General features: G+C 40.6%; 1 protein-coding gene across 1 annotated transcript; it reads left to right on the forward strand.

Moving 5' to 3' along the window:
* Positions 1-1,808: 1,808 nt before the first annotated feature.
* LOC137291239 (receptor-type tyrosine-protein phosphatase F-like) lies at positions 1,809-21,782 on the forward strand. Its single transcript, XM_067822535.1, has 16 exons — positions 1,809-1,929; positions 6,269-6,311; positions 10,098-10,192; positions 11,676-11,814; positions 12,491-12,642; positions 13,012-13,139; positions 13,538-13,691; positions 14,416-14,504; positions 15,732-15,939; positions 16,491-16,636; positions 17,076-17,232; positions 17,607-17,756; positions 18,510-18,659; positions 19,133-19,220; positions 19,553-19,625; positions 20,014-21,782. The coding sequence occupies exons 2-16, from the start codon at positions 6,301-6,303 to the stop codon at positions 20,335-20,337; spliced, it is 2,064 nt and encodes a 687-aa protein (XP_067678636.1). The 5' UTR covers positions 1,809-1,929; positions 6,269-6,300; the 3' UTR covers positions 20,338-21,782.
* The last annotated feature ends 898 nt before the right edge of the window (positions 21,783-22,680 follow it).

Genomic DNA, 22,680 nt, shown 5'->3' on the forward strand with positions numbered 1-22,680 from the left:
AAATGAAAAATTATGTTCAATGTTTTTTGCAAGAAAGGTCGATATCAGTTCTCCTTGGGGACCACCTGTCCGAGCGACATAGGTTAGATAATGGCACGCCGTAAGAAAGCATTATCAGTCCCACGCTATTCAATATCACGATAACACCAACACCTCTAAGTTCGCTGACGACGAGGATGTCTGGGTGAGGCATCGAGAGATATCCAAGATACAGGCTCAACTACGGAATGCTCTCGATGGGGTGCTCTCGAAAAGTGGTGCGACAAAGGGGTTTTACTATCTCACCTGAGAAAACAGTCGGAGTGTTTTTTCGAGGGCGAGGTTTGCCGTGTAAGCAACACACCCTGTCGAAACCTCAGGACAAAGAGGTCAAATCTGAGATATCAGTCCAGTTTCTCGGGGTCACATTCGATCAACATCTCACTGGGCCAAACACATTGACAATGTCACCCAGAGATGTCAGAAGGACCTCAATGCAATGAGAGCTGGATCCGGCAGCTCATGGGGAGCAAAAATAGCGAAACTCTCTTGGCTCTCTCTAAGACCGTCAAGGAGTAAACTAGACTTGGGATGTGAAGCCTACCACTATGCTTCCCAAACGGCCCTCGGTCGGCTTGATACAATACAAAGCTCTTAAACTGATCACAGGAGCGGCAGCCTGTACCTCCAACCAAGTCCTACTTATGGAAACTGGGGAGCTACCACTCAAATTCAGGCGAGAGAAACTGAGATTGAACTATTGGAGTCGCTGCTCCAATCCACTCGTCACTAGGTTGTGGGAAGAGGAACTCAACACTGGTAAAACCAAAGCTTGGCTTACTAAGAGACTCAACATAACACCAGGTGGACTCAGAGTCATCCAGCTAAGGCGAGAGTATGGATGCGACCACGTACAACCTCCAACCCAACCCGCGACAGTGCAATGTCCCCCATGGAGGCTCCGGTCCCCAAACGTTGACACCACTCTCACAAATGAAGTGCCTAAAAGTGAGAACCCAATGCTACTACGTGTCAAAACTCTCAGTAGGATTGACTCGGTTTACGACTCGGCTCACATATATACTGATGGATCTAAGGATCCCGTGAGAAACAGAACTGCCTATGGCATCCTAAGACACGCAGCTTCCTCCAACCACACAATCTCGGCACGTCTGCTGGGTGGTCAGTTGGTCTACACACCTCAGACAAAGACAGATGGTATCATCACCTCCGCCCCAGTGTGAAGGGGAAGCTCCCAGATTTGGCACAACAAGGCAGACACTCAAGAAAGAAACAAGGCTAGATACACTGACAGCAAAACAGTTGCTGGCTCCCACGGATCACCATGCAATGTATAGGCACTAGCCAACTTCCTTCTGGACAGTGAAGTTTGTCAGTATAACGGAAAGAAATTTTATCAATCAGCTAGTCCTCCGGTTTGTTACACACCTCAGGGAGAATATACTGCCAAAGCTCTCCTCCGCAACACCCCTTCTGCCCCTAGGCCACAAGCCTAGCTGGAATGTTACTCTCCCCCTATACTCTGCGACCATTGCACGTGTGCCACACAGACCAAATGAAAATTGTTGGTCAATTGCCGGTGAAAGTAGCCATGACTTCTCCCAGTATATACACTCTCCCCCAACATGAGTCTCAAGGAGGGACACGTCACAACGGGGCAAGCGTTCCAAGGAGGGACACCCCCCCCCCCCCCCCCTCCCAACCCCTGGACCAATGCAACCCTCGGCTGCCGCACCATACCACCAAGCGTCCCAAGGAGGACACATCCACGCATCCCAAGGAGGAATAGGTCTGCCGACATGTCAACTGGCGCAAGCGACCTCAAAAGCACCCAGCACAACAATATCCTATTGACACACTTGACCTCACAATAAATGAAACATCTCCTTGACTGATCATTGACTTACGGAATTCTGCATTCTATTTAAGGTAAGCTTTCTTGTACAAATCTGTTATTATGTTATTAAATGCCATGCCTAAGATGTTTTATTTATGAATAGAAAGTGGCAATATAATGTATATAGTGTCTTTGCATGAACATCGACACGCATAATATCTGAGTCGTTATTTGAACATGTAAGTGAACTAGATGTGCTGTCATGGATTAGTTGTGCCTGTGTAGCACTCATGTATGGACACATTAGGTGTACTTTGCATCATTATTATGATGGTAGTGAACTAAAGCGAATATAATTTTTATATGTTTTATAGAACGACATTGGGGTCATAACTGAGGTATAGGTTAAAAGGATGTGTATGAATATGATTTCCCATTATGATTAGTGTTTGATGTTATGTTGTCGCTGTTACACATTCAAGCTCGCCCGTTTGAGATGCTAATTCCCCAACACAATGTGTATGTTAGATTATTGTTTGGATATCTGTTATGTATATGTATTTATGGATAAAACACACTTGATCTCACAATAAATGTTGAAACATCTCCTTGACTGATCATTGACTTAGGGAATTCTACATCCTATTTAAGGATTTAAACTTGTTACCCCACACGATCGAAGGGACACATCATTTGCAGCAAAACACACTCAACCAACCTTTGGCCTTGCTGAAGGTTCTGTCATTTTGTACGGATGTGTCTCTCATAACTGTACACTGGACTTGATGGCCATAAGTAGAAATTAGACGAGTGATCACATGTCTAGGAAGTGCCAGATCAAGTTATTGCACGGGCTACGCTACAGTGTTCTCGTGCAGTGACAACTTTCATACAGAACAATGCATGGACGAAAAGATTAAAGTTGTGAAACACCCCCTCCCCTCCTAGAGCATAATTGGGACGAATACCAACAATTCTGATCAAACAGTTGGATACATGTACATGCGCCAAAGTTCAAAATGCGTGACAGGTGGAAGCGGTTTTGCACCAAGAATGGCGACACTTTCTTTTGAAACGTATACCACGACTGACGGGTTGGAGATGAGGTGGTGGCTTGTGGCTACACTTTAACGTTATTTTCTCATTCCATGTATTGCATGTACGCCTTATTGCCTGTTTTTAGTGCTTCTCTGTGCCTCTGTGTGTGTCTGTGGGTGACTGTGTAGCTCTCTCTCTCTCTCTGTGTGTGTGTGTGTGTGAGAGAGAGAGAGAGAGAGAGTGTGTGTGTGTGTGTGTGTGTGTGTTTTAGAGGGCGTAGCTGGTATTGCCTTCTCTTCATCCACAAGGGTTCTTGGGGAATATTTATTTTTAACCTACCATGTACTATGCCTTGTGTTGACAGGCCAAACAAACAATTTATTGGCTTGAATCACGTATAGGTGTACAAAAGCAACTGTCGAATTGCAAAATGTCCTTGCATCGTTAGCGCATTGACCGTCTCATTTGTTTGGGGTCTAAACACGAAGCACTCTAAGCAGTGACTACTTCATGACTTTACAAAATTCAAAGACCACTTCCTGTTGCCTCATACTATGCCTTTGTATTCAACTGGAGCGCCAGTCTTCAGCCATAGAACTACAACATGAATGCACGTATACTTGATAGAATAATGTATTGGCTCAAAACAGACCGGTTTATGACGCGCAGGGGTGAAGTGAGCGCCACATTTCGATGCACACAGAAATACACTCTGCACGCGTTCACCGTGGGTCGGTGAGGTAGCGTTGTTGTTAAAGCGTTCGTTCTTCACGGCGGAGACCCGTGTTCGATTCCCCACATACGTATAATGTGTGATGCCCATTTCTGTTGTCCCCAGGCTTGACATTGCGGGGATATTGCTAAAACCGGCGTAAAACTAAACTCACTCAGTCGGTGCATACCCACATGATACTGAGTAGGCTACCCGGCACAGTAGAGTTAATTCGTAGATTGACATGAGCATCTCAAACCCGACAATAGCTCACTCACTTACTTGCTTTCTTCCTCGTGTGCGCACTACCCGTAAAGAACCGGGTTAGGATATTAATCACCTCAGGTCCGAGTTCGATTTCCAGAGAGTACAGCGCGTGAAGCGAATTTCCGATGCCCTCGCCGTAATATTGCTGTCGTTTTGTCTTTAGCGACATCAAATCTAAGTCACCAGAATTCCAAGCTACTGTAGACCGACATGATACTGAATGTATAACACTCATATAAACACACTACAAATACGCTCATTTTGAACTTTCGAAAAGTAAGAATCAACAATGATAGTTTTCGATTCATAAGTACCTAATTCAAAAGACGTTAAAGAAGATGCCTTAAGATGACAACATCCATCTACATTCTATTATAAAAGATTAATTCTCAATGATACATTAACTATAGACATATAACAAAAGTAGAGTTACCTTCTTGTAGACACGGAAGATAGGAAACTGAAAAAAGGAAACCAGGAACTGTATAATATTTCGGAGAACCTAACGCTTTCAAAGAATGCACGTCATACTTAGTTCTTCATGCATTTTCATGATCATAAAGGGAGCGGCGTTTGTTATGTGTGAAACTATTGAAGGAAAAGTGTAGGTCCATTTGCGTAATATGTAAATTTCGACCTATATTTAAGTGTAATGTAAATGATTTGTTTAGAACGCGAACTTAAAAACTTGTCCTGCTAATACCCACAAATAGTATTCACATACCTGTTCAACCTGAATGTTTCCTGGGTAGCTACATGTATGCGTGTTTATGCAGAGAACTAGTTGTCAGTAACACTGACTGTAAGTCTTGGAGACATCTAGCTATAAGGCAGATACTTTAAATACCGATCATTTGCAATGGTATCGTGTAATGTCATGTGCCATTCAAATCAATAACATATTATTGGGATTGCTACATCCGCAATGCAAACTGAAAACGTCACTTTGACGGTCCGTTATCGAAAGGTTTCCTTTGCTGACAAATGAATGCATATTTAGTCAGTGTATGAGAGGAAAGCGGCGTCTCTGAAAGCTGAAAGGTTTTCAAATCACACAAAACAGACCTTTAACAATGAATCCCGAACCGACGATATTAATGTCTCAATATCTTTTATGAATCCACGACAAGCAGAAAGTGCAATAGTGTTTTGCACGCAGCGTGATTTTATACACATGATCAAATGTGCTATAATAATAATATTAAATCATATCTTTTGATATACCAAGTATATTGTGAAGTAGCTGCCTTAACAAATAGCGTTATATCTTCACACATACTCGAAAGGAATGCGCCTATAGCGTAGTGTTTACAGTTGTATGTACTGTTTGTAGCGTAAAGTGCCCCTTTAAATGTGTCATGTTGGTCTCCCTACCGAAAGATATTGAAACTGACTGGACAGGAAAAGCTATGCTCATGTAAGTATGAATATCCATACTACTTCATTCACATACTCGCCAAACTATGGTAAAGACGGCTGGACCAAAATCTAATGTTTCATATAAATGTTGTCAGCATTGACAACAAGGGGTGTACCACTTGCCGTTTACTTTAAACTTACAGATACATCCACGGCATCTGGTATACGCATACAGTGACCTCTGTTGGATTAAGGAATTCTCCTGGAGAAGAGTCCAGAGACATTGGTCACAAGATTCTCGATGAATAGTGGTGCTTTTTCTCCCTAATGCCCATATCATTTTGCAGGAATCAATGAAATAGCGATTTTCCTTTAACCCTGCCTACAATAGAACTGTCACTTATTCTCCTCCACAAAAATCAAGGACCACAGTTTTATTTTATATGACCATGTCTTGAAGAAGATTGGGGTTCTGGACTTCATTTGTGTAGTATATAACGACATGTAGATTTGGTGGAGGAGAAGAAAGGCGCACAGGTTGCAGTGGGCCTAGATTTTCGAAGCCCTCATAGCGATAAGATGGTTGTACGTGCCGTACATTAACATTAACGTACGACTATCATAGCGCTAAGAGAGCTTCGAAAATATAGGCCCCGATGAACACTTGAAAAGCACGCTTCACACATTGTACCCATGTGCAGAATCGAACTCAGGTCTCCTGTGTCTTGAGCGAACGCTTCAACCAGCGTGTTACCCCACATTCCCGTCGCGACAGTGAGACGTAAGTCAGCCAGAGGCTTAGACGCCTGACCCCAACCTCGTGTGTTGACTCCCCTACCCATCTCGCAGTCAGGCTGCCCCTGTCAGATAATTTATAATCTAACAATCCCTTGATACCCGTTAGTCAATTCAGAGCAGTGAACTACCGGCGGAAGTTAAACGAAGATATACATATTCATGAGTGCCCATAACGACATTTCCTTGAAATCACGAGTTTTGTTCCCAATACCGACGCGTGATAAGAATCACCAACCACATTTCTTATTTTATTTCAGTGTTGGAGTGAACATGACTTCCCAGGCTCAAGATGACACTCTGGTAATTATGTTTTGATCCTTATGCTTGCATGAACAAAGGTAATGTTAACTGTGATCACAGAATATAATTAACTAGTTACGTAAAATAATAATTCCGTCTCCAGGAATGTTTGAGGAATATCAAGTTGATACCACAATCTAACATCTCCGTCTCTAGGAACATTTGATGAATATCAAGTTGATACCACAAGATAACATTTTGTCAGTTCTAAAGTATTGTAATGAATACTAGGATTGAAACATCAACCAGTCGTTACGCCGAATCATAGCTTTGATATACAAATTGTTTTAGAAATAAGAATTAGTTTAGATATGGATTTAGCAAAATAAATCGTATGGTCCTTCGATATTTAAATAGGATCCATTCATTTAAATATGCAAACCTTTTAAGAAGGTCCACCATCACCATTGGATTTATGAGACAATGATCACGCTTGTCTTTGCCTTTCACTATGTTTTGTTTGTTATCCTTTACCATTGACTTCTCTATATCATGCATTCTGTATCAATGATCAGACACACCTTTGACTTAAGAAGGTTCACCATCACCATTGGATTTATGAGACAATGATCACGCTTGTCTTTGCCTTTCACTATGTTTTGTTTGTTATCCTTTACATTGACTTCTCTATATCATGCATTCTGTATCAATGATCAGACACACCAATGAGTTCTCTATACCATGCATTCTGTATCAATGATCGGACACACCATTGACTTCTCTATACCATGCATTCTGTATCAATGATGGACGGTGGGGTAGTCTAGTGGATAAAGCGTTCGCTCGTCACGCCGAAGTCCCGGGTTCGATTCCCGGGATGGGCACAATGTGTGAAGCCCATTTTCCCGCCGTTATATCGCTGGAATATTGCTAAAAGCGGCGTAAAACTAAACTCACTCACTCACTCACAGTATCAATGATCGGATACATCATGAAACCGGACACAGAGAACTAAATATACGTTTTACACCACCATAACCGTTACTTGCAGTCACGAGAGGTAGTCGCCTGAAGAGAACGTTACCATTCTTGCAATGCAGTTCAAATATTTATATACACCACATTGGAGGTACAAGAGCATATATTGTAAAAGACTTGATTATTTACAGACTGCCGCCATATAGCTGGAATATTGCTGAGTGCAGCGTAAAAATATACCCACTTACTATATCGTAAACATGTACACAAATGCCAGTTCAAGGAAATAACCTATTAACAGTTGTTTCTGACACGAGACGATAAATGTAGGATACATTTTGACAGATATACTATGTCTTTAGATGTTTTTGAGATAATATTTTGGTGATCTTTGCTGCATTGGAAAAGTTAGATATGTGGTTGAATTTGTTTCCTCAAAGTATCTAATGCTTTGCAATGAAAAATATAATGATACTCATCTTAGGAATGCATAGTTGACACGTTCTCCCTTGGGATATTATGCTAGCGGCCCGTCTCAACAGGAAAGCTGTGGTTACATGTATCTTTCAATGGTGGTTAAAATACGTTTGGAAGGAAGGGATACATGAAATTAGGCTTCAGGTGCTGATAGGGACAAGAAATAATGTCATTGTGTCAGTTTTGGATATATTGATCTGTAAGAATATGTTCAAGTTTGGAGAAAAGCCACTGGGTTGTACTTTCAAAAACATACCAGAGCCCAGTATTGTCTAATATGGTTCAACGTGCGAAATACAGGGATTGTGTCTTCATTTGTTGTTGTTTCAAGTGATAAATAATTGTAAATTAAGTTGGTAAGCTTAAGCACCTTCTTGTTCGGTTAATTCGTGCCAGACGTTTAATAAACGTAAATATATCATCATTCTAATAGGGAATAATCCTAGTTGTTCATACTACAGCATAAAACGAGGGGTTGAATTTCTTAATTCTGTAATGAGTCTCTAGAATTATAAATGATTTTTTTTTCAAACTTTCATGCTTTTCGAAAGACCTGTCCTGCCCCATAGGTCAAGACAGGTGTTACCACTAAGTCAAATGCTAACAATAAACAGTCTAAAGTCAAGATTCTGGCTTTTTTCACTAACTTAAATTGCTTTTGAAGTACTGTCGCTTACAGACACGAGTTTTCTATTTCTATGGAGCGTGATACCGAGGTCGGTATAACTACCAACAATTTCAATTAATTTACCATCCAAAAAGATTTATTTTTGTGTTTTTAGATGGCCCTCCCCAAATGTTAATAGTTTAGCTTTGTTTATATCCATATGGTTTAACATGAATCACAATAGTCTTCAAATAAGTTCAAAGCGTCGTGTTGTCCCTTTGGCGATTCATCAAATAATATTGCATTATCAGCATATAATAAAACTAACAACTTTACAAATATCACCTTCAATATAAATTAGATTTACACCATTACGATCTGAAAAGATTCAGCATCATATATGAAACTAGAGGTAACAGATAATAAAGGTCACAGAATTTCCCCCTGTCTGACGCCACATGTTATAGGGGAAGTAGTTTGATGCATTAGTATTACATTATGCAAGTGATTTGACATTGTTGTACATTCAAGATTCAGGAATTTATCTTCCATACCAGTCACTTGCATTTTCCACAATCCCAGTCACCAGACAGTATTGAAGGCTTGTGTAAAGTCTATAGAGGCACATTAGAGTCTTTTTCTCATCTTTCAAAATTTGCATCGGATTACAAATCATACATACATAGTCAACAGTGGGGTATGACTTTGTAAACCCAACTTGGACAGGTGCCAGTAGATTATAAATCCTGTTTCAAAATTGGAAATCACATAATACTGAACGTGCCGTCTCGTAAATACCTAGGAATCACAATACAAAAAGAACAAAAAAAAACCCCAAAAACCCCCAAAAAACAAACAATACGTTCACCTTGATTAAAAAGAATCTAGCTGAGAAGGCCATCAAGGCTATGTATTTTGTTTTAAGCAAAGGCAGATTACTTAAGTTGTATTGTGATTGTCAGTTATGATTTTTCGACTGCTTAGTTGCCCGGGTCCTGTTCTCCTTTATGGCTGTGAATTGTGGGGCTTTGGAAATAATTCGTGAGTAGGAAATATTCACTTAAAATTTAAATCGATAATGCTTCTCTTTTGGGGAACACTCGTTTCAGGATAGGCCTCTACATTTTCTCTCCAAGTCTATAAATTACTATATATTGATACAATATATTGATATATTGATATATGGATTAAAACCCCCAGGAATGAAAGATTATGTACTCTCTGTAATACCATCGATATTGGAGATGAATTTCACTTTTTGCTTATCTGCTCTACTTCGACCCAAGAAAGAAAAAATTATATTAACATCTATTTCTGTAGAAACCCAAACATGTACAAAATGAAGCAGCTATTTCGCTCAAACAAACTAGGAATAGTCAGGAAATTAGCAATATTCTGCCATATAATAATGTCTCATACATACGGAAGCGTATTAGGGCCACGGTGAAAAACATTTTTGGTGTCACTACCCCCTTCGTAGGACTTACTATCTCGTACGTAGGATTTACTATCTCCTACATGGGACTTACTGTCTCCTATGCAGGACTTACTATCTCTTAGTATCTCCTACGTAGGAGATAGTAAGTCCTACGTAGGAGATAGTAAGTCCTGCGTAGGTGATACTAAGTCCTACGCAGGAGATGCTACCTTCTTAATTTCACATCTTTAAATATAATGCAGACTTTAGTGGCAGGAAAAAAAATGTTCGGTCGACATCCTCTGAGCTGTTCAATAACACACCGATTCAATTTCTTCTTGATGCTATTCACGCGAATGTTTTAAAGGTTCCAAGAGATCGCTGAGATGTCTCCCACTGCATGCTCTCTGCTCGCGTGGGCCATCGTAGTGCTGACGTTGCGCCACCCCACCTGTACAGTCAGTATGTATTTTGTTGTTTCACGCCACGCTCAGCAATGTGGCGGTGATCTGCAAATAATCTAATGATCAATAGTATGAGCACCCATCTACGCAATTGGGATAGGATGACATGTATCAAGTGAGTAACGTGTGTGTATGTGTGTGTGTGTATGTGTGTGTGTGAGAGAGAGAGAGAGGGAGGAAGAGAGAGAGAATTTCTATAAATGAAGGAAAAGAATATTAGGTTAAATGATCATCCTCCTCCTGCTGCTAGGCAACACCTACACCTACAGGAACACAAATACACATGCACTTGAACCCCATGGGCGTCAACAGCGGGCTTGAACACACACATATACACAAACACACTTGTCCTTGTACACACATATGCATTGAACACATACACGCTTGTACTTAAATACATTCATACCCGTGTGCTAGAAAACATACACAAGTATACATGAACACATACACGCTTGTACTTAAATACATTCATACCCGTGTGCTAGAAAACATACACAAGTATACATGAACACATACACGCTTGTACTTAAATACATTCATACCCGTGTGCTAGAAAACATACACAAGTATACATGAACACATACACGCTTGTACTTAAATACATTCATACCCGTGTGCTAGAAAACATACACAAGTATACATGAACACATACACGCTTGTACTTAAATACATTCATACCCGTGTGCTAGAAAACATACACAAGTATACATGAACACATACACGCTTGTACTTAAATACATTCATACCCGTGTGCTAGAAAACATACACAAGTATACATGAACACATACACGCTTGTACTTAAATACATTCATACCCGTGTGCTAGAAAACATACACAAGTATACATGAACACATACACGCTTGTACTTAAATACATTCATACCCGTGTGCTAGAAAACATACACAAGTATACATGAACACATACTGAAGATGAAGATATTCATATTCACACAGACGTGTGGGAACAAATACACTTTGTACTCCAACACATTCACACACACATAAATGTTCTTGAATGACAGCACACACGCATGTGCTTGAGCAAATACACACTTGTACTTGAATACATGTACGCATTTTACTTGATATATTTTGATACATTTTACTCAAATACTGAACATATACACATACGTGCCCGAACACATTTGCACATGTTTTTCAAACGTGTGCTAGAACACTTTCGAACATTCACCTATCCATGTATACAGGACGCTCCAACTAACCTTTTCCTTATCGTTTTAAGGGTAAAATACACAAACTGTTCATGAAAGCACAAAGAGGGGCGCCCCATCAGATTTCGTTATAGGTGGTCATTTTCAGTGTCTTTGTTGATTTCGTTTCATCTATTCGAATATTTAATGACAGTTGTTGAAGTATCTCTGAAAACTTCTTAAAACAACAAATCTAATACAATGTAATACATACGGTTATATGTCAATTTACTCTCAATTTACGTTCAACATCACGTTCACAATACTACAGCACGAGATCTTCACGTGACCAACTTGACCTTCGTTGTGAACAACTGGCAGACTGTGACTGTACGCTGGGATCTCGAAGGTGACCCGGATGTGAATGGGATAAACGTCTCCGTCATCTGGACAGCAGCTGGAGCGAGATAGTGAGCAAACTCTTCATATTTCAATCACCCGACAGTCATATTTTCAGATGGTGTAATTGGTTTTATTTCTGGTAATTCTTGCATGCAGAGAAAGTTGAACAAATGCTCCTCGGGTTTGGTTAAATGGTTTTACTCCACAACCTCAGTTCCCATGTGTTTCAGCAGCTTTGGTTTATCAAAGTGGTAAACGTATTTTAAAGTTCTGTCTTAACTCTCACACCCAGATTATAACTGAATTGCTGAGAGTATACAAATCTAGACACTTGGAGAACGCAAGATCACCGTTGTGATAGCACTGAACGTCTACGGGTATTTCCGATGCCGATTTCGTGAAACAAACGTAATTTTTTACTCAAATTTCAAACTGAGTATAGCAATTTGAAACACCTAAATTTTTACCTCAACTGCATTTTTATTTAAAGGAAAGCCCAAACAACTTAAGTATTCTATTCACCATACTCAAAATGTTTACTATGTTTGAGTTTAATATCGATTTCGGTTCATTCTGGGACATGCATTAAATAATTATATTATCAAAGTTGAGTAAACCTTATGAAAAAAAATCAGGCTTAAGTTTCTTTCGAGAAATCAGACTATAAGAGTTCGTGAGCTTTCGATGAGAGTTCTGTGAGTGCTCTTTGAGGCGTGTGGGCATGTATGTTATATTACATTGCAGTTGGTACACTTGCTCAAAGAGTACACTTCGTTCCTGCTTTCTTGATGAAAGGGACTACAGCGATTCGTCAAAGTATATATTCAACATCACAGTGAGCACACAAGATGGAGAGACTGTGCACATAAACGCATCGATGAATCCAAGCGATTATGGTATGATATTCTAGCCTCCAGTTATACTGGAATATGTTATTACTTTGGTCGAATTCAGGTAATGAATCATCGGATCCTGATTGGCCTTAGGCACGCAACTCTGTGCCGCCTCCAACGCAGTCGCGCGACCTGTCTGTGCGTGTACATGTGTGTGCGCGCGCTTGTGTGTGTAGAATAATTTGTTGTAAAACACCGGTTCCTTTAATCGCTGTTTAAAGATTGAAATCAATAATTGTCTTTACAGTAAATAACCCGTGTGTCATGTATACACCATACTCACTTTGTTTAGGACGTCACTGTCATGTTTAAATATAATAATATAATTCCACTAATACTCCGTTTGTTTATTGTATTTCTTTCTTGTTTCAGTAATACCTGCACCTCTCAAATCTCTTCATGTCGGTGAAGTCACCAGTCGTTGTGTGGAGTTGTTGTGGCAGTATAGAGATTTGGGCCGAGATGTCAACTTTAATGTAACATACAGTGACTCCACCTCTGTACGTCTCCTAGATACTCACCTATTAAATTAGGAGTTAGGAAATCAACATATTTTTAAGCCTTTTACAAATGTGAAAGAGTAATAAACGAGATAAATTATGTTCAGAAGATTTGAGTTTGAGAATGATTTTGCATTGTGCAGTGTTAACACGTCATGTAATGGTCTGCAAATCAGTGTGATTAGCACCACAGCAATACCTTGTGTACCAAGGAAGATTTGCACGATGAAATGTAATGATGGTATTCCACTACATATTTGAAACTATATAGTTCCAGTTGTTTACTATGTGACCTTATCATCGTTGTCAGCAGTTGTGGAAAGATGTACCGTTCGTCCGAACAATAATGTCTTAAAGAAATGTACTAACAAATATTGAATGGTTCTTATCGCTCACAGACAAATACCGGCATAACATCCCACTATAACATGACGGTCTGCGGACTGACTCCCTATACGAGATACAACTTCAGCGTCTCGGCAATGTCCGCCACCGCTCGGGACGGGTACCGGAGTAAGCCGAGGACGGTTTCCAGCGTCACTGAAGAAGAAAGTAATTTCTTACAGACCTTTTAAAAGATAACAGTGCTAAGCTTTGGTGGGACAGGGCTGATGAATGAAAACTTTATTTACAGAACCACACAACTCATAAATGAGCTAATCGCTGGTTCACAGTAAATTGTTAATTCTAAAAAAGTAGGGGATAATGAACTTTCAATTTAGATAGGAAGTGTAAACGTTAACAAATGTTTCAAGGACAGACATCTTATGAACACACCACCATTCCTCTCTATTACCACCCCTAAACACAACGTATGATACACCATACACGTGCATGGGGTCCCATTCTTGATTTTGACGTTTTTTTCATGAAGGTTGAAAAATCACCTAGAACATCAATTTTCACACTCATCTTGCATCACACATTTGTTAGTATTTGTTTCTAGTCGTTTGTTTTAAAATGAAAATAGTATGCATGCAAATTACATGCTATACACCAACTTTCAAAAACGACTACATTCCAAATAACTACGGTAGTAAGGAAGTACAAATGGTGATGCACTCTCAAAACAATCAATACTATCATAATAACATTGATTGACTCCGATAAATCTCCTAAATATTTTTAATCGTAAATAAAAAAAATGACGATCCCCTACTTTTTTTAATAGTATATATGTCAGCACCATTGGTATCGAATTTCTGAATGAGCGATAAACGTCTAATGAAGTACAACGTACCGTTCAAACCTATCAGATTTAACTCTCTTTTCACAGAGCCAGGAGCAGCTCCTAACATGACTGTTGGGAGTTTCACTACACACACGTGTTCCAATAACAAGAGGGATGTTACCGTATATCTTCGGGTAATGTTCTGATAGTGTTTCATATCTTCCCCCAGTAACATGAGGGGTGATACCGTGTATCTTCGGGTAATGTTCTGATAGTGTTTCATACCTTCCCCCAGTAACATGAGGGATGTTACCGTATATCTTCTGGTAATGTTCTGATAGTGTTTCATATTTTCCCTCAGTAACATGAGGGATGATACCGTGTATCTTCTGGTAATGTTCTGATACTGTTTTATATCTTCCCCCAGTAACACGAGGAATGATACCGTGTATCTTCTGGTAATGTTCTAATAGTGTTTCATATCTTCCCCCAGTAACATGAGGGATGATACCTTATATCTTCGGTTAATGTTCTGATAGTATTTTATATCTTCACCCAGTAACATGAGGGATGTTACCGTATGTCTTCGGGTAATGTTCTAATAGTATTTTATATCTTCCCCCAGTAACATGAGGTATGTTACCGTATATCTTCGGGTAATGTGTTGATATTTGTTTTTTTTTATGGCTTCCCCTCAAAATATGAAGGGTGTTACCGTATATCTTCGGATGATGTGACCTGTGAAGGTCTCGGGGCAGAATAGGTCTTCAGCAACCCATGCTTGCCATAAAAGGCGACTGTGCTTGTCGTAAGAGGCGACTAACGTGATCGGGTGGTCAGGCTCGCTAACTTGGTTGACACATGTCATCGGTTCCCAATTCGATGCTCATGTTGTTGATCACAGGATTGTCTGGTCCAAACTCGATTATGTACAGAACGCCTCCATATAACTGGAATATTGCTGAGTGTGGCTTAGGCTACCGTATAGCTTCGGATAATGTCCAGCAAGTGTTTTCATTGCTTCCCCCCCAAAACAAGAGGGATGTTACCGTATATCTTCGCATAATGTTCTGCTAGGTGCTTCTATAGCTTCCCCCAACAACGAGAGGTATGTTACCGTATATCTCCAGGTCATGGTTTGCTAGTTTTAGTTTTATTTATTTGTTAACTGTTTATTTGTTCTAGTTTCAAGTTTCTTGTCAGATATTAAAAGAGACTGAAACTGGTTTATTTCATATACACTAAACATTCGTTTAGGAAATGACTTCAAATGAGACAATTCAAGGAGAAAACAAGCTATTGCAATAGTTGGTCACAACAGACTATCGCTATCGCAATAGTCGTTTGCCCTCAATAGTCACCCCTAATGTTGTATGTGTTGTGATATTCAGTGCATAGTCCACATGTGTTCGCTTCTTCAGCCGCCAAATCGTCCGAGTCACAATGGTGTCCTGAGGAGGTATCTCGCCACATCTGCTCCTCGGTTCTATAGAAATATATCCTACCCGGCCCAGACACTACTGCTTGAAGACCTAAATTGCAACGATGACTACAGTGTTTTTGTCTGTGTCACCAATGATGCTGGAGTCTCCCCACCCTTCTCTCTCCGTATTCCTAAACTTGGTGACGGTATGTCGACATCCCCCTTTAGATGCAATATCTAACACTAACATTTATGACGTTTTTGAGTCCTACTTAAATCATGAATTTGGGGTAGGAAAGGATGAAGATATTATCTAAAACAAAATGCATTTTTCTTTAAGTGACATCTTTTATCACAATAATCCTATTGTCAACACACTATACATCAACCCCCTCTCATATATGACCTCACATCCCAGTCATGCATATATTTCTCCTTGTGCACATCTTTTGCATCTTTTACCTGAAAACGGTGTTAGAATCTACACTGAAACGTTAGATCCATTGCAAGAAAGAAGTTGTCTATCCATAAAAATCTTCATCCTCAAAACGCAGTTTATCAATGATATTTCAGAATAAACATAATTTATTATCCAAACATAATAGACAGACAAGAAAATATTAGGGATCTTAATGTATATCATATATCGTGTAATTTCAAGGGTTAGAACAACTTTGTAATGTATATATATATCTATAGTGTCTGATATACGTACATGCTGAATAAGTCTTTATTCAAATATATGTTCTGTATACAGTCGTACCACCATTAAATGTACTGGTTGCGTTTGACAACACGTCTGTGAAAGTGTCCTGGGAATCAGCCTCACAGAGAGGGAAGAAGAACTGGACCGTGTTTTGGAATGTATCCTGTGTCAGGAATCCCGATGACCAACCCTGTCAGGTATGTAGAGAACAACGTCTTTATCGTGTCTGGAATTGCAATACTTAGGCTACTTTGAGAAGATGAAGTGAACCGTATTTTGATATGTATTCTGTGTCTAGAATCCCTAAGGCCATGCTTGTCAGGTATCTGAAGCACGTTGTATTTAAGGTGTCCTGGACTCCTGAAGATCTGGCTTGTCAGATACCTGAAGAACATGTTCGTTAAGGTGTCCAGGATTCCTGAAGATCTGGCTTGTCAGGTACCTGAAGAACATCTTCGTTAAGGTGTCCAGGATTCCTGAAGATCTGGTTGAAGCGCTGGCTCTTCATGCCGAAGACTCGGGTTCGGTGCCCCACCTGGGCACAATGTGAGAAGCCCATTCCTGGTGTCCCCAGCCGTGATATTGCTGGAATATTGCTAAAACGGCGTAAAACTACACTCACTCGCTCTGTTCTAGAACCACATGGACTGGATCAACCTCGAAACTAACGAATCCTTTGTGAAGTTCCCTTTCGAAATGCCACCTGAAGTGATCCAATTTGGCGTCGCCATGACTACAGACGGAGGAAACAGTGGGATGGTGCTCAGTAGTTGTGTGTACAATGTCTCCAAGAGTAAGTCTAAATCCAACACTTGCAACTGTTGACGTAATACAGAAAAAATCACTATCATTATATTATCTTTTCTTCTTTTCTGCAAGAGTGGGAATTTCGGGGTATGTTTAGCTTTTAAATTTGAAGTCATTATTAATTGATCGATGAATGCTGCTCGTGGTTGAAACATAGTAACAATGGAGTTGTGTCTCCATTGCATGCGAGGATGAGCGATTCCTGAGTTCAAATGTCTTTCCTCTACTGCTTCCACAACATGCTTCTGTTTTCCGCATAGTGTATGAAACGCCATTGAACAGGGGCTATCGCGATGTGATGTTGCGTAATATAGGTAAAACAAAATTAAAATATATGGGGTAATGTGTCTATTGACTTAGTACCTACGGAGCCACCACCTGTCCTGTCCGTCGAGAGCCAACCGAACCTGGGTCTGACTGTGAAATGGTCTCTGGAGACTTGCTACAACGACATGTTGATTACTCAGTACAACATACAGCACTGTTACAACAGGGACTTCACCACCTGCGGTATGTTACATCCTAAATCATAAGGCAGGTAGCTTAACAGACAAAGCGTCCGCTCGTCACGCTGAAAACCCGTGTTCGATTCTACACGTGGGTTCAATATGTGATGCCCATTTGTATTGTCCACCGCTGTGATGTTACTGGAACACTGCTAAAAGGGTCGAAAACCCGTCTTCACTTACTCACTTCAATGATAATGTTAATACAATAGGGATTCAGTTGCACTAGTCGCTTCACATTACTTTGAGTAGAACTAGATGTGGAGAGGATCATTGCTCTTTCACTGGTAGGTGATTGGGCAGCCTTGTGGCTAGAGGTTGCTCATCACACCGAAAGCCGGTTTGATTCCTCTGCTGAGTAAACCGAAATACCAACTTTTTACCTGTATTGTACATATTGCTAAAACGCTAAGCACATTCACCAACTCTCTCATATATTCTCTGGTTTGTCTGACTCAAGCTCGAAGATATGTTCACCCTGGAATTATTGCTGGAATACCTTTAGTTATGAGCCTGGGTAGCTATTTTCAAAACGTTCGCAGCCTCTTCTTAACGCATCGGCTACGATCAAAGTTAAGAGTTCTTAGGGCTCCGGATGTTTCGAGAACAAGGGCCCAGAACATTTAACTTCCAGATCTTATACGTCAAGCTCTGTTGTCCCAATGTGATCGGTTGTGGTCAGTTGGCACCAGCCCTGACTGGTTTTCGAAGCCCGGTAACGAGTCAGAAATCATTTGTTTTATTATCCGCATTTCAGAAAGTGCCAGCGTCAGCAGTGAGAATAACAGTTATGTTATCCGAGGGCTACAGAAGGATGTGCAATACAGAGTAAGGATCCGCCAGAGGACTGCTGCGGGACTATATGGAGTGTTTAGCGAACCAGTGGACCGCCTTGCCGTTGACACACGTGAGATTCGAAGCGATCAACTACTCTATGCTACGGCAGTGTTCAAACTCTTGTACTCGGGGTATTGTATAACATTCGGTAACGGTGAATGCCGCATTTTCTCTATAACTCACAATCGCTCTTGTCAGTAGAATCACTCAGAATCCTCTCGGCAGTGTGTACTTTTTGATAATGTAGTCAAAGGCTGTTACTATGGCTATCAAATGTGAATGGATATGTATGATAATAGAACTTAGACATAAGATCCTGGAAAACCGAAGATGTCACTAAGAACCCACATTTGGATGGCCACAATGTTAATGCTACACCCGAAGCAATGATGCGACTGTTGTCTTTTCTAGATGATCGTGAGAGTAAATCCTTTGTGACGTTTCTTGACGATTCAACTTTTGGTTTTATGTCGTTTAGCTCCCCACCCCAGGGGCTGTTATTTGCCACATCTAGTCGTTATATGTCTACCTTGTCTTTACCAGGTTTGACAATATTAGAGATCTTTGGGATCACCATCGGTTGTCTGATATACGTAATGGGTCTGGGATACACCATAGTACAGTGCATTAGGTAAGTGTTTCCACCCAACTAAGATATAACCTGTCATCTGCACTTATCTCGCCGTTGTCCTTAACAACACATGCACCCGTCTCTCTGTCGTCCTTATCAACATCTGGACCCATCTATCTGTTTTTTCACACACCTCTGTGTCTCCCTAACCGACGCCTGCACCCATCTTTCCTATCAAAATCTGGACCCATCTGTCTGTTTACCTGTCTTACACAACATCCATCTCTCTGACTTCCTAACTGACACCGACACCCATCTCTCCGCCTTCTTATCAACACGTGCACCCGCTGCGTCTCCCTTTCCTACACTCACACCCATGTTTCCTGTTGCAGGCACACATGTCAAAGGTGGAATAGAAACGAGGAAATTATTCTACCACGTTTTTACTCGATCACAGGTGTGCAGGTAAAGAATATTTCACGCACAAGCGACGGCTTTGTGTTCAGTCCTAAGCTTACTATGAAACTTACGCCACAGTTTTTCAAGTGGATAATTTGTGAAGCCGAATTACTCAATACAACATCGTTAAGGAACTAGAAACGTTAGTTAATGACGAGACAGTGGAATTCAGTATCGTTGACATCGACAGGTGAATAACTCGTGTTTTTAGCTTCAAGTTGATAACACAGTTTCCTTCGACACTGCTTGGATCAACAGGGGGAGAGCAATGACTTAAAGACGTCGACTATCCACATGAATGCAATGAATAAAACCTATTTCCCCGCCATAATATTGCTGGATAAAAAACAGCGGCGTAAAATCATACTCACTCACTCATGTACTTTCTGTACAGGAAGCATCAGCGTCCACCAGCATGAATACATATGACACTGTACAGCGCACCTTGGGCACCGAGGGACCGAGGGCATCTCATTTTCTATCTATTTTGGATTCCTGTCTTGATACGAAACCCCAGAAAAATGCTAAAGCAGACCGCAGTGCTCAGCTCTCAGCTAAATCACTGCGTGAAGACTACGCAATGGTTGGTATGAAGGATGACTCCATGCCCGGAAACTCTGTTTCATTGCTACAGCTGTCTGACGTGGGCGTTTGGGGGGACTCGTCAGGATCAAGTGATGAAGATGTTACCCCGTACGTCACGGCGGGCAGGGAATGAAGGAGATGAGAGGCTGAAGGAGGAAAAGGAGATGGGGAATACTGAGAGGAAAATGGGAGAAGAACGTTCACAGAACGAGCAGAAGGTGAAGCTGAATGGCCCGTGATGGAAAAGAGGAAGACGAAAAGGAAGATGGTGAGGAGAGATCTGAAACCAGGAGAAGGATGCTGGGTCGAGTTAGGGGAGTGGAATAAGATGAGTAGAAATGACGTGACAAAGGATTTTGCTTATGAAGGGTAGGAAACCTTTGACATCCTTTAAGGGCGACGGTGGCCGTCGATCATGTCCTTATTTTGCAGTCAGATGTACACGTATTCTAAGTGCTCTAACCCAAACTGGATCACTGTTTGTTCATACTGAGGCCATCTTGGTTGTTCTAAAATACTATTGAAAAATTGATTTGATCAGATGTCTTAAGTATACCCCATGACTTCAAGACGTATCGCAAAACAATAGTTTCATTCTTACCAACATTTACATCAATCTGTAAGTTGCCATATGATGTATGAACACAGTAATCAGATCCCAAAAGACCATAAGATCTTATATAATACAATGTTGTGTCATACTATCTGACAGTTCGATCAAAGGGAGGTTACTCTATGTTGACCTCCTTTTCCAAAACCAAACCTTGTTACTTGCTTGAAGGTTTAATCATCTTCACTAAGCGTCATTCATCTAAATATCTGAATATGATGAATACATTTTATGTATGGTAAATATGATCTGTTTGTACAGCTTGATACTTATGTTTATGATGGTTCAACTTTAATTAATGTATTTGTCTTTGTATTTGTAATTATAGAACTAATTTCTGGTTCAATTCGCCCTGAAACTATACCACCACCATGAACTTGAACATTACATTTCCATGCTTTTTTAACTCTTTCACATTCTTATTTTGCTCTGTCTAAATCACTGCTTAATTATCTCGTGCAATACTAGAAGGTGTATATGGAGTTCATGATATTATAGACAATTATAAACAGTTGAAATGCAATACTGCGAAAAGATTTACAGGGTTGCGTGTTGGAGCAAGTTAGTGAGTGACTGAGTGAGTGAGTTTAGTTTTACATCGCATTCAGCAGTATTCCAGCTATATGGCGGCGGTCTGTAAATAATCGAGTCTGGACCAGTCAATCCAGTGATCAACAGCATGATGATTTGGGAACCGGTGACACGTGCCATACAAGTCAGCGAGACTGACCACCCGATCCCGTTAGTGAAGCAAACCAAGTAAAAATAACCCAAATCTTTATCATTCATGCGAGCGCGCGCGCGCGCGCGTGTGTGTTTTTTTTCACTGAGGAATGTCCTGAATTACTACATTGACTATTATTTCTTCATGCACTTTTGTTCCCAACAACAATGTATCTGGGCTTATGGCCCCTGGATGTGTTTTAATGTATATATGTCTTACAGTAAATAAAACTGTGTTTGGTCAACAGAGTCATATTGATGGAATACAGTGTGAGTTTTAAGCAGTAAATGGAGACAAAATATAAACCGTAAACTTTGAAAATAGTGGAAGTTTCGCTGCAACGAACACCCTTCCACAAAGGATATTTAGAAACCCGTTCTGTTCATAAGCATGTTTATTAGATGTTTACTTCGCAAATCATTTACTGCATGCTGCATGACAGTTGAGCAGCACCATTCTAAATGCTGGTCAGCAAGTATGGAAACATACATTACACCTTCAAGGGTACCAACTCCCTGTTTATTACATTTAGCGACATTTCCACGCAGTGAGTGAGTTTAGTTTTACTAAAATTATTTACGGCGGTCTGTAAATAATCGAGTCTGGAGTCTGCAACCCAGTGATCAACAGCATAACAATCGATTTGCGCGATTGGGAACCGATGATATGGGTCAACCAAGTCAACGAGCCTGATCACCCGATCCCGTTAGTCGCATCTTACGACCAGCATAGCATTCCCATGCAGATTTGCACACCGTCAGTCCTAGAGGCTACAGTGTTGGTTTGCTGTTTTACCCAGCACAATTATCCACCTCTATGGCGGCGGTCAGTAAAGACACGAGTCTGAACAAGATAACCCAGTGATCAACATCATCAGCATAAATTCTTCGGAAGTGTGATATAATGACATGTGCCAACCAAGTCAGAAGGCCTGATGGCACGATTCAGTTAGTCGGCTTTTTTATAACAAGCATGGGTTGCTGAAGACCAATTCTAACCCGGATCTTCACGCGAGTCAGGACCAGAAAACTGAGTGATATCATCAGCATGAGCGTCGAATTTAGGTAACTGGTATACGATGACATGTCTCAACCAAATCAGAGGGCCTGCACACAAGATACTGTTAGTCACCTCTTACGACA

Source organism: Haliotis asinina, chromosome 7, assembly GCF_037392515.1.
Source record: "Haliotis asinina isolate JCU_RB_2024 chromosome 7, JCU_Hal_asi_v2, whole genome shotgun sequence".
NCBI lineage: Eukaryota > Metazoa > Mollusca > Gastropoda > Lepetellida > Haliotidae > Haliotis > Haliotis asinina.

Bases quoted from the DNA above. Each gene is read 5' to 3' on its own strand.
- LOC137291239 (XM_067822535.1), top strand. The intron at 12,643-13,011 runs GTATGATATTCT...TTCTTGTTTCAG, and splicing joins GATGAATCCAAGCGATTATG to TAATACCTGCACCTCTCAAA. The intron at 19,626-20,013 runs GTAAAGAATATT...CTTTCTGTACAG, and splicing joins ACTCGATCACAGGTGTGCAG to GAAGCATCAGCGTCCACCAG.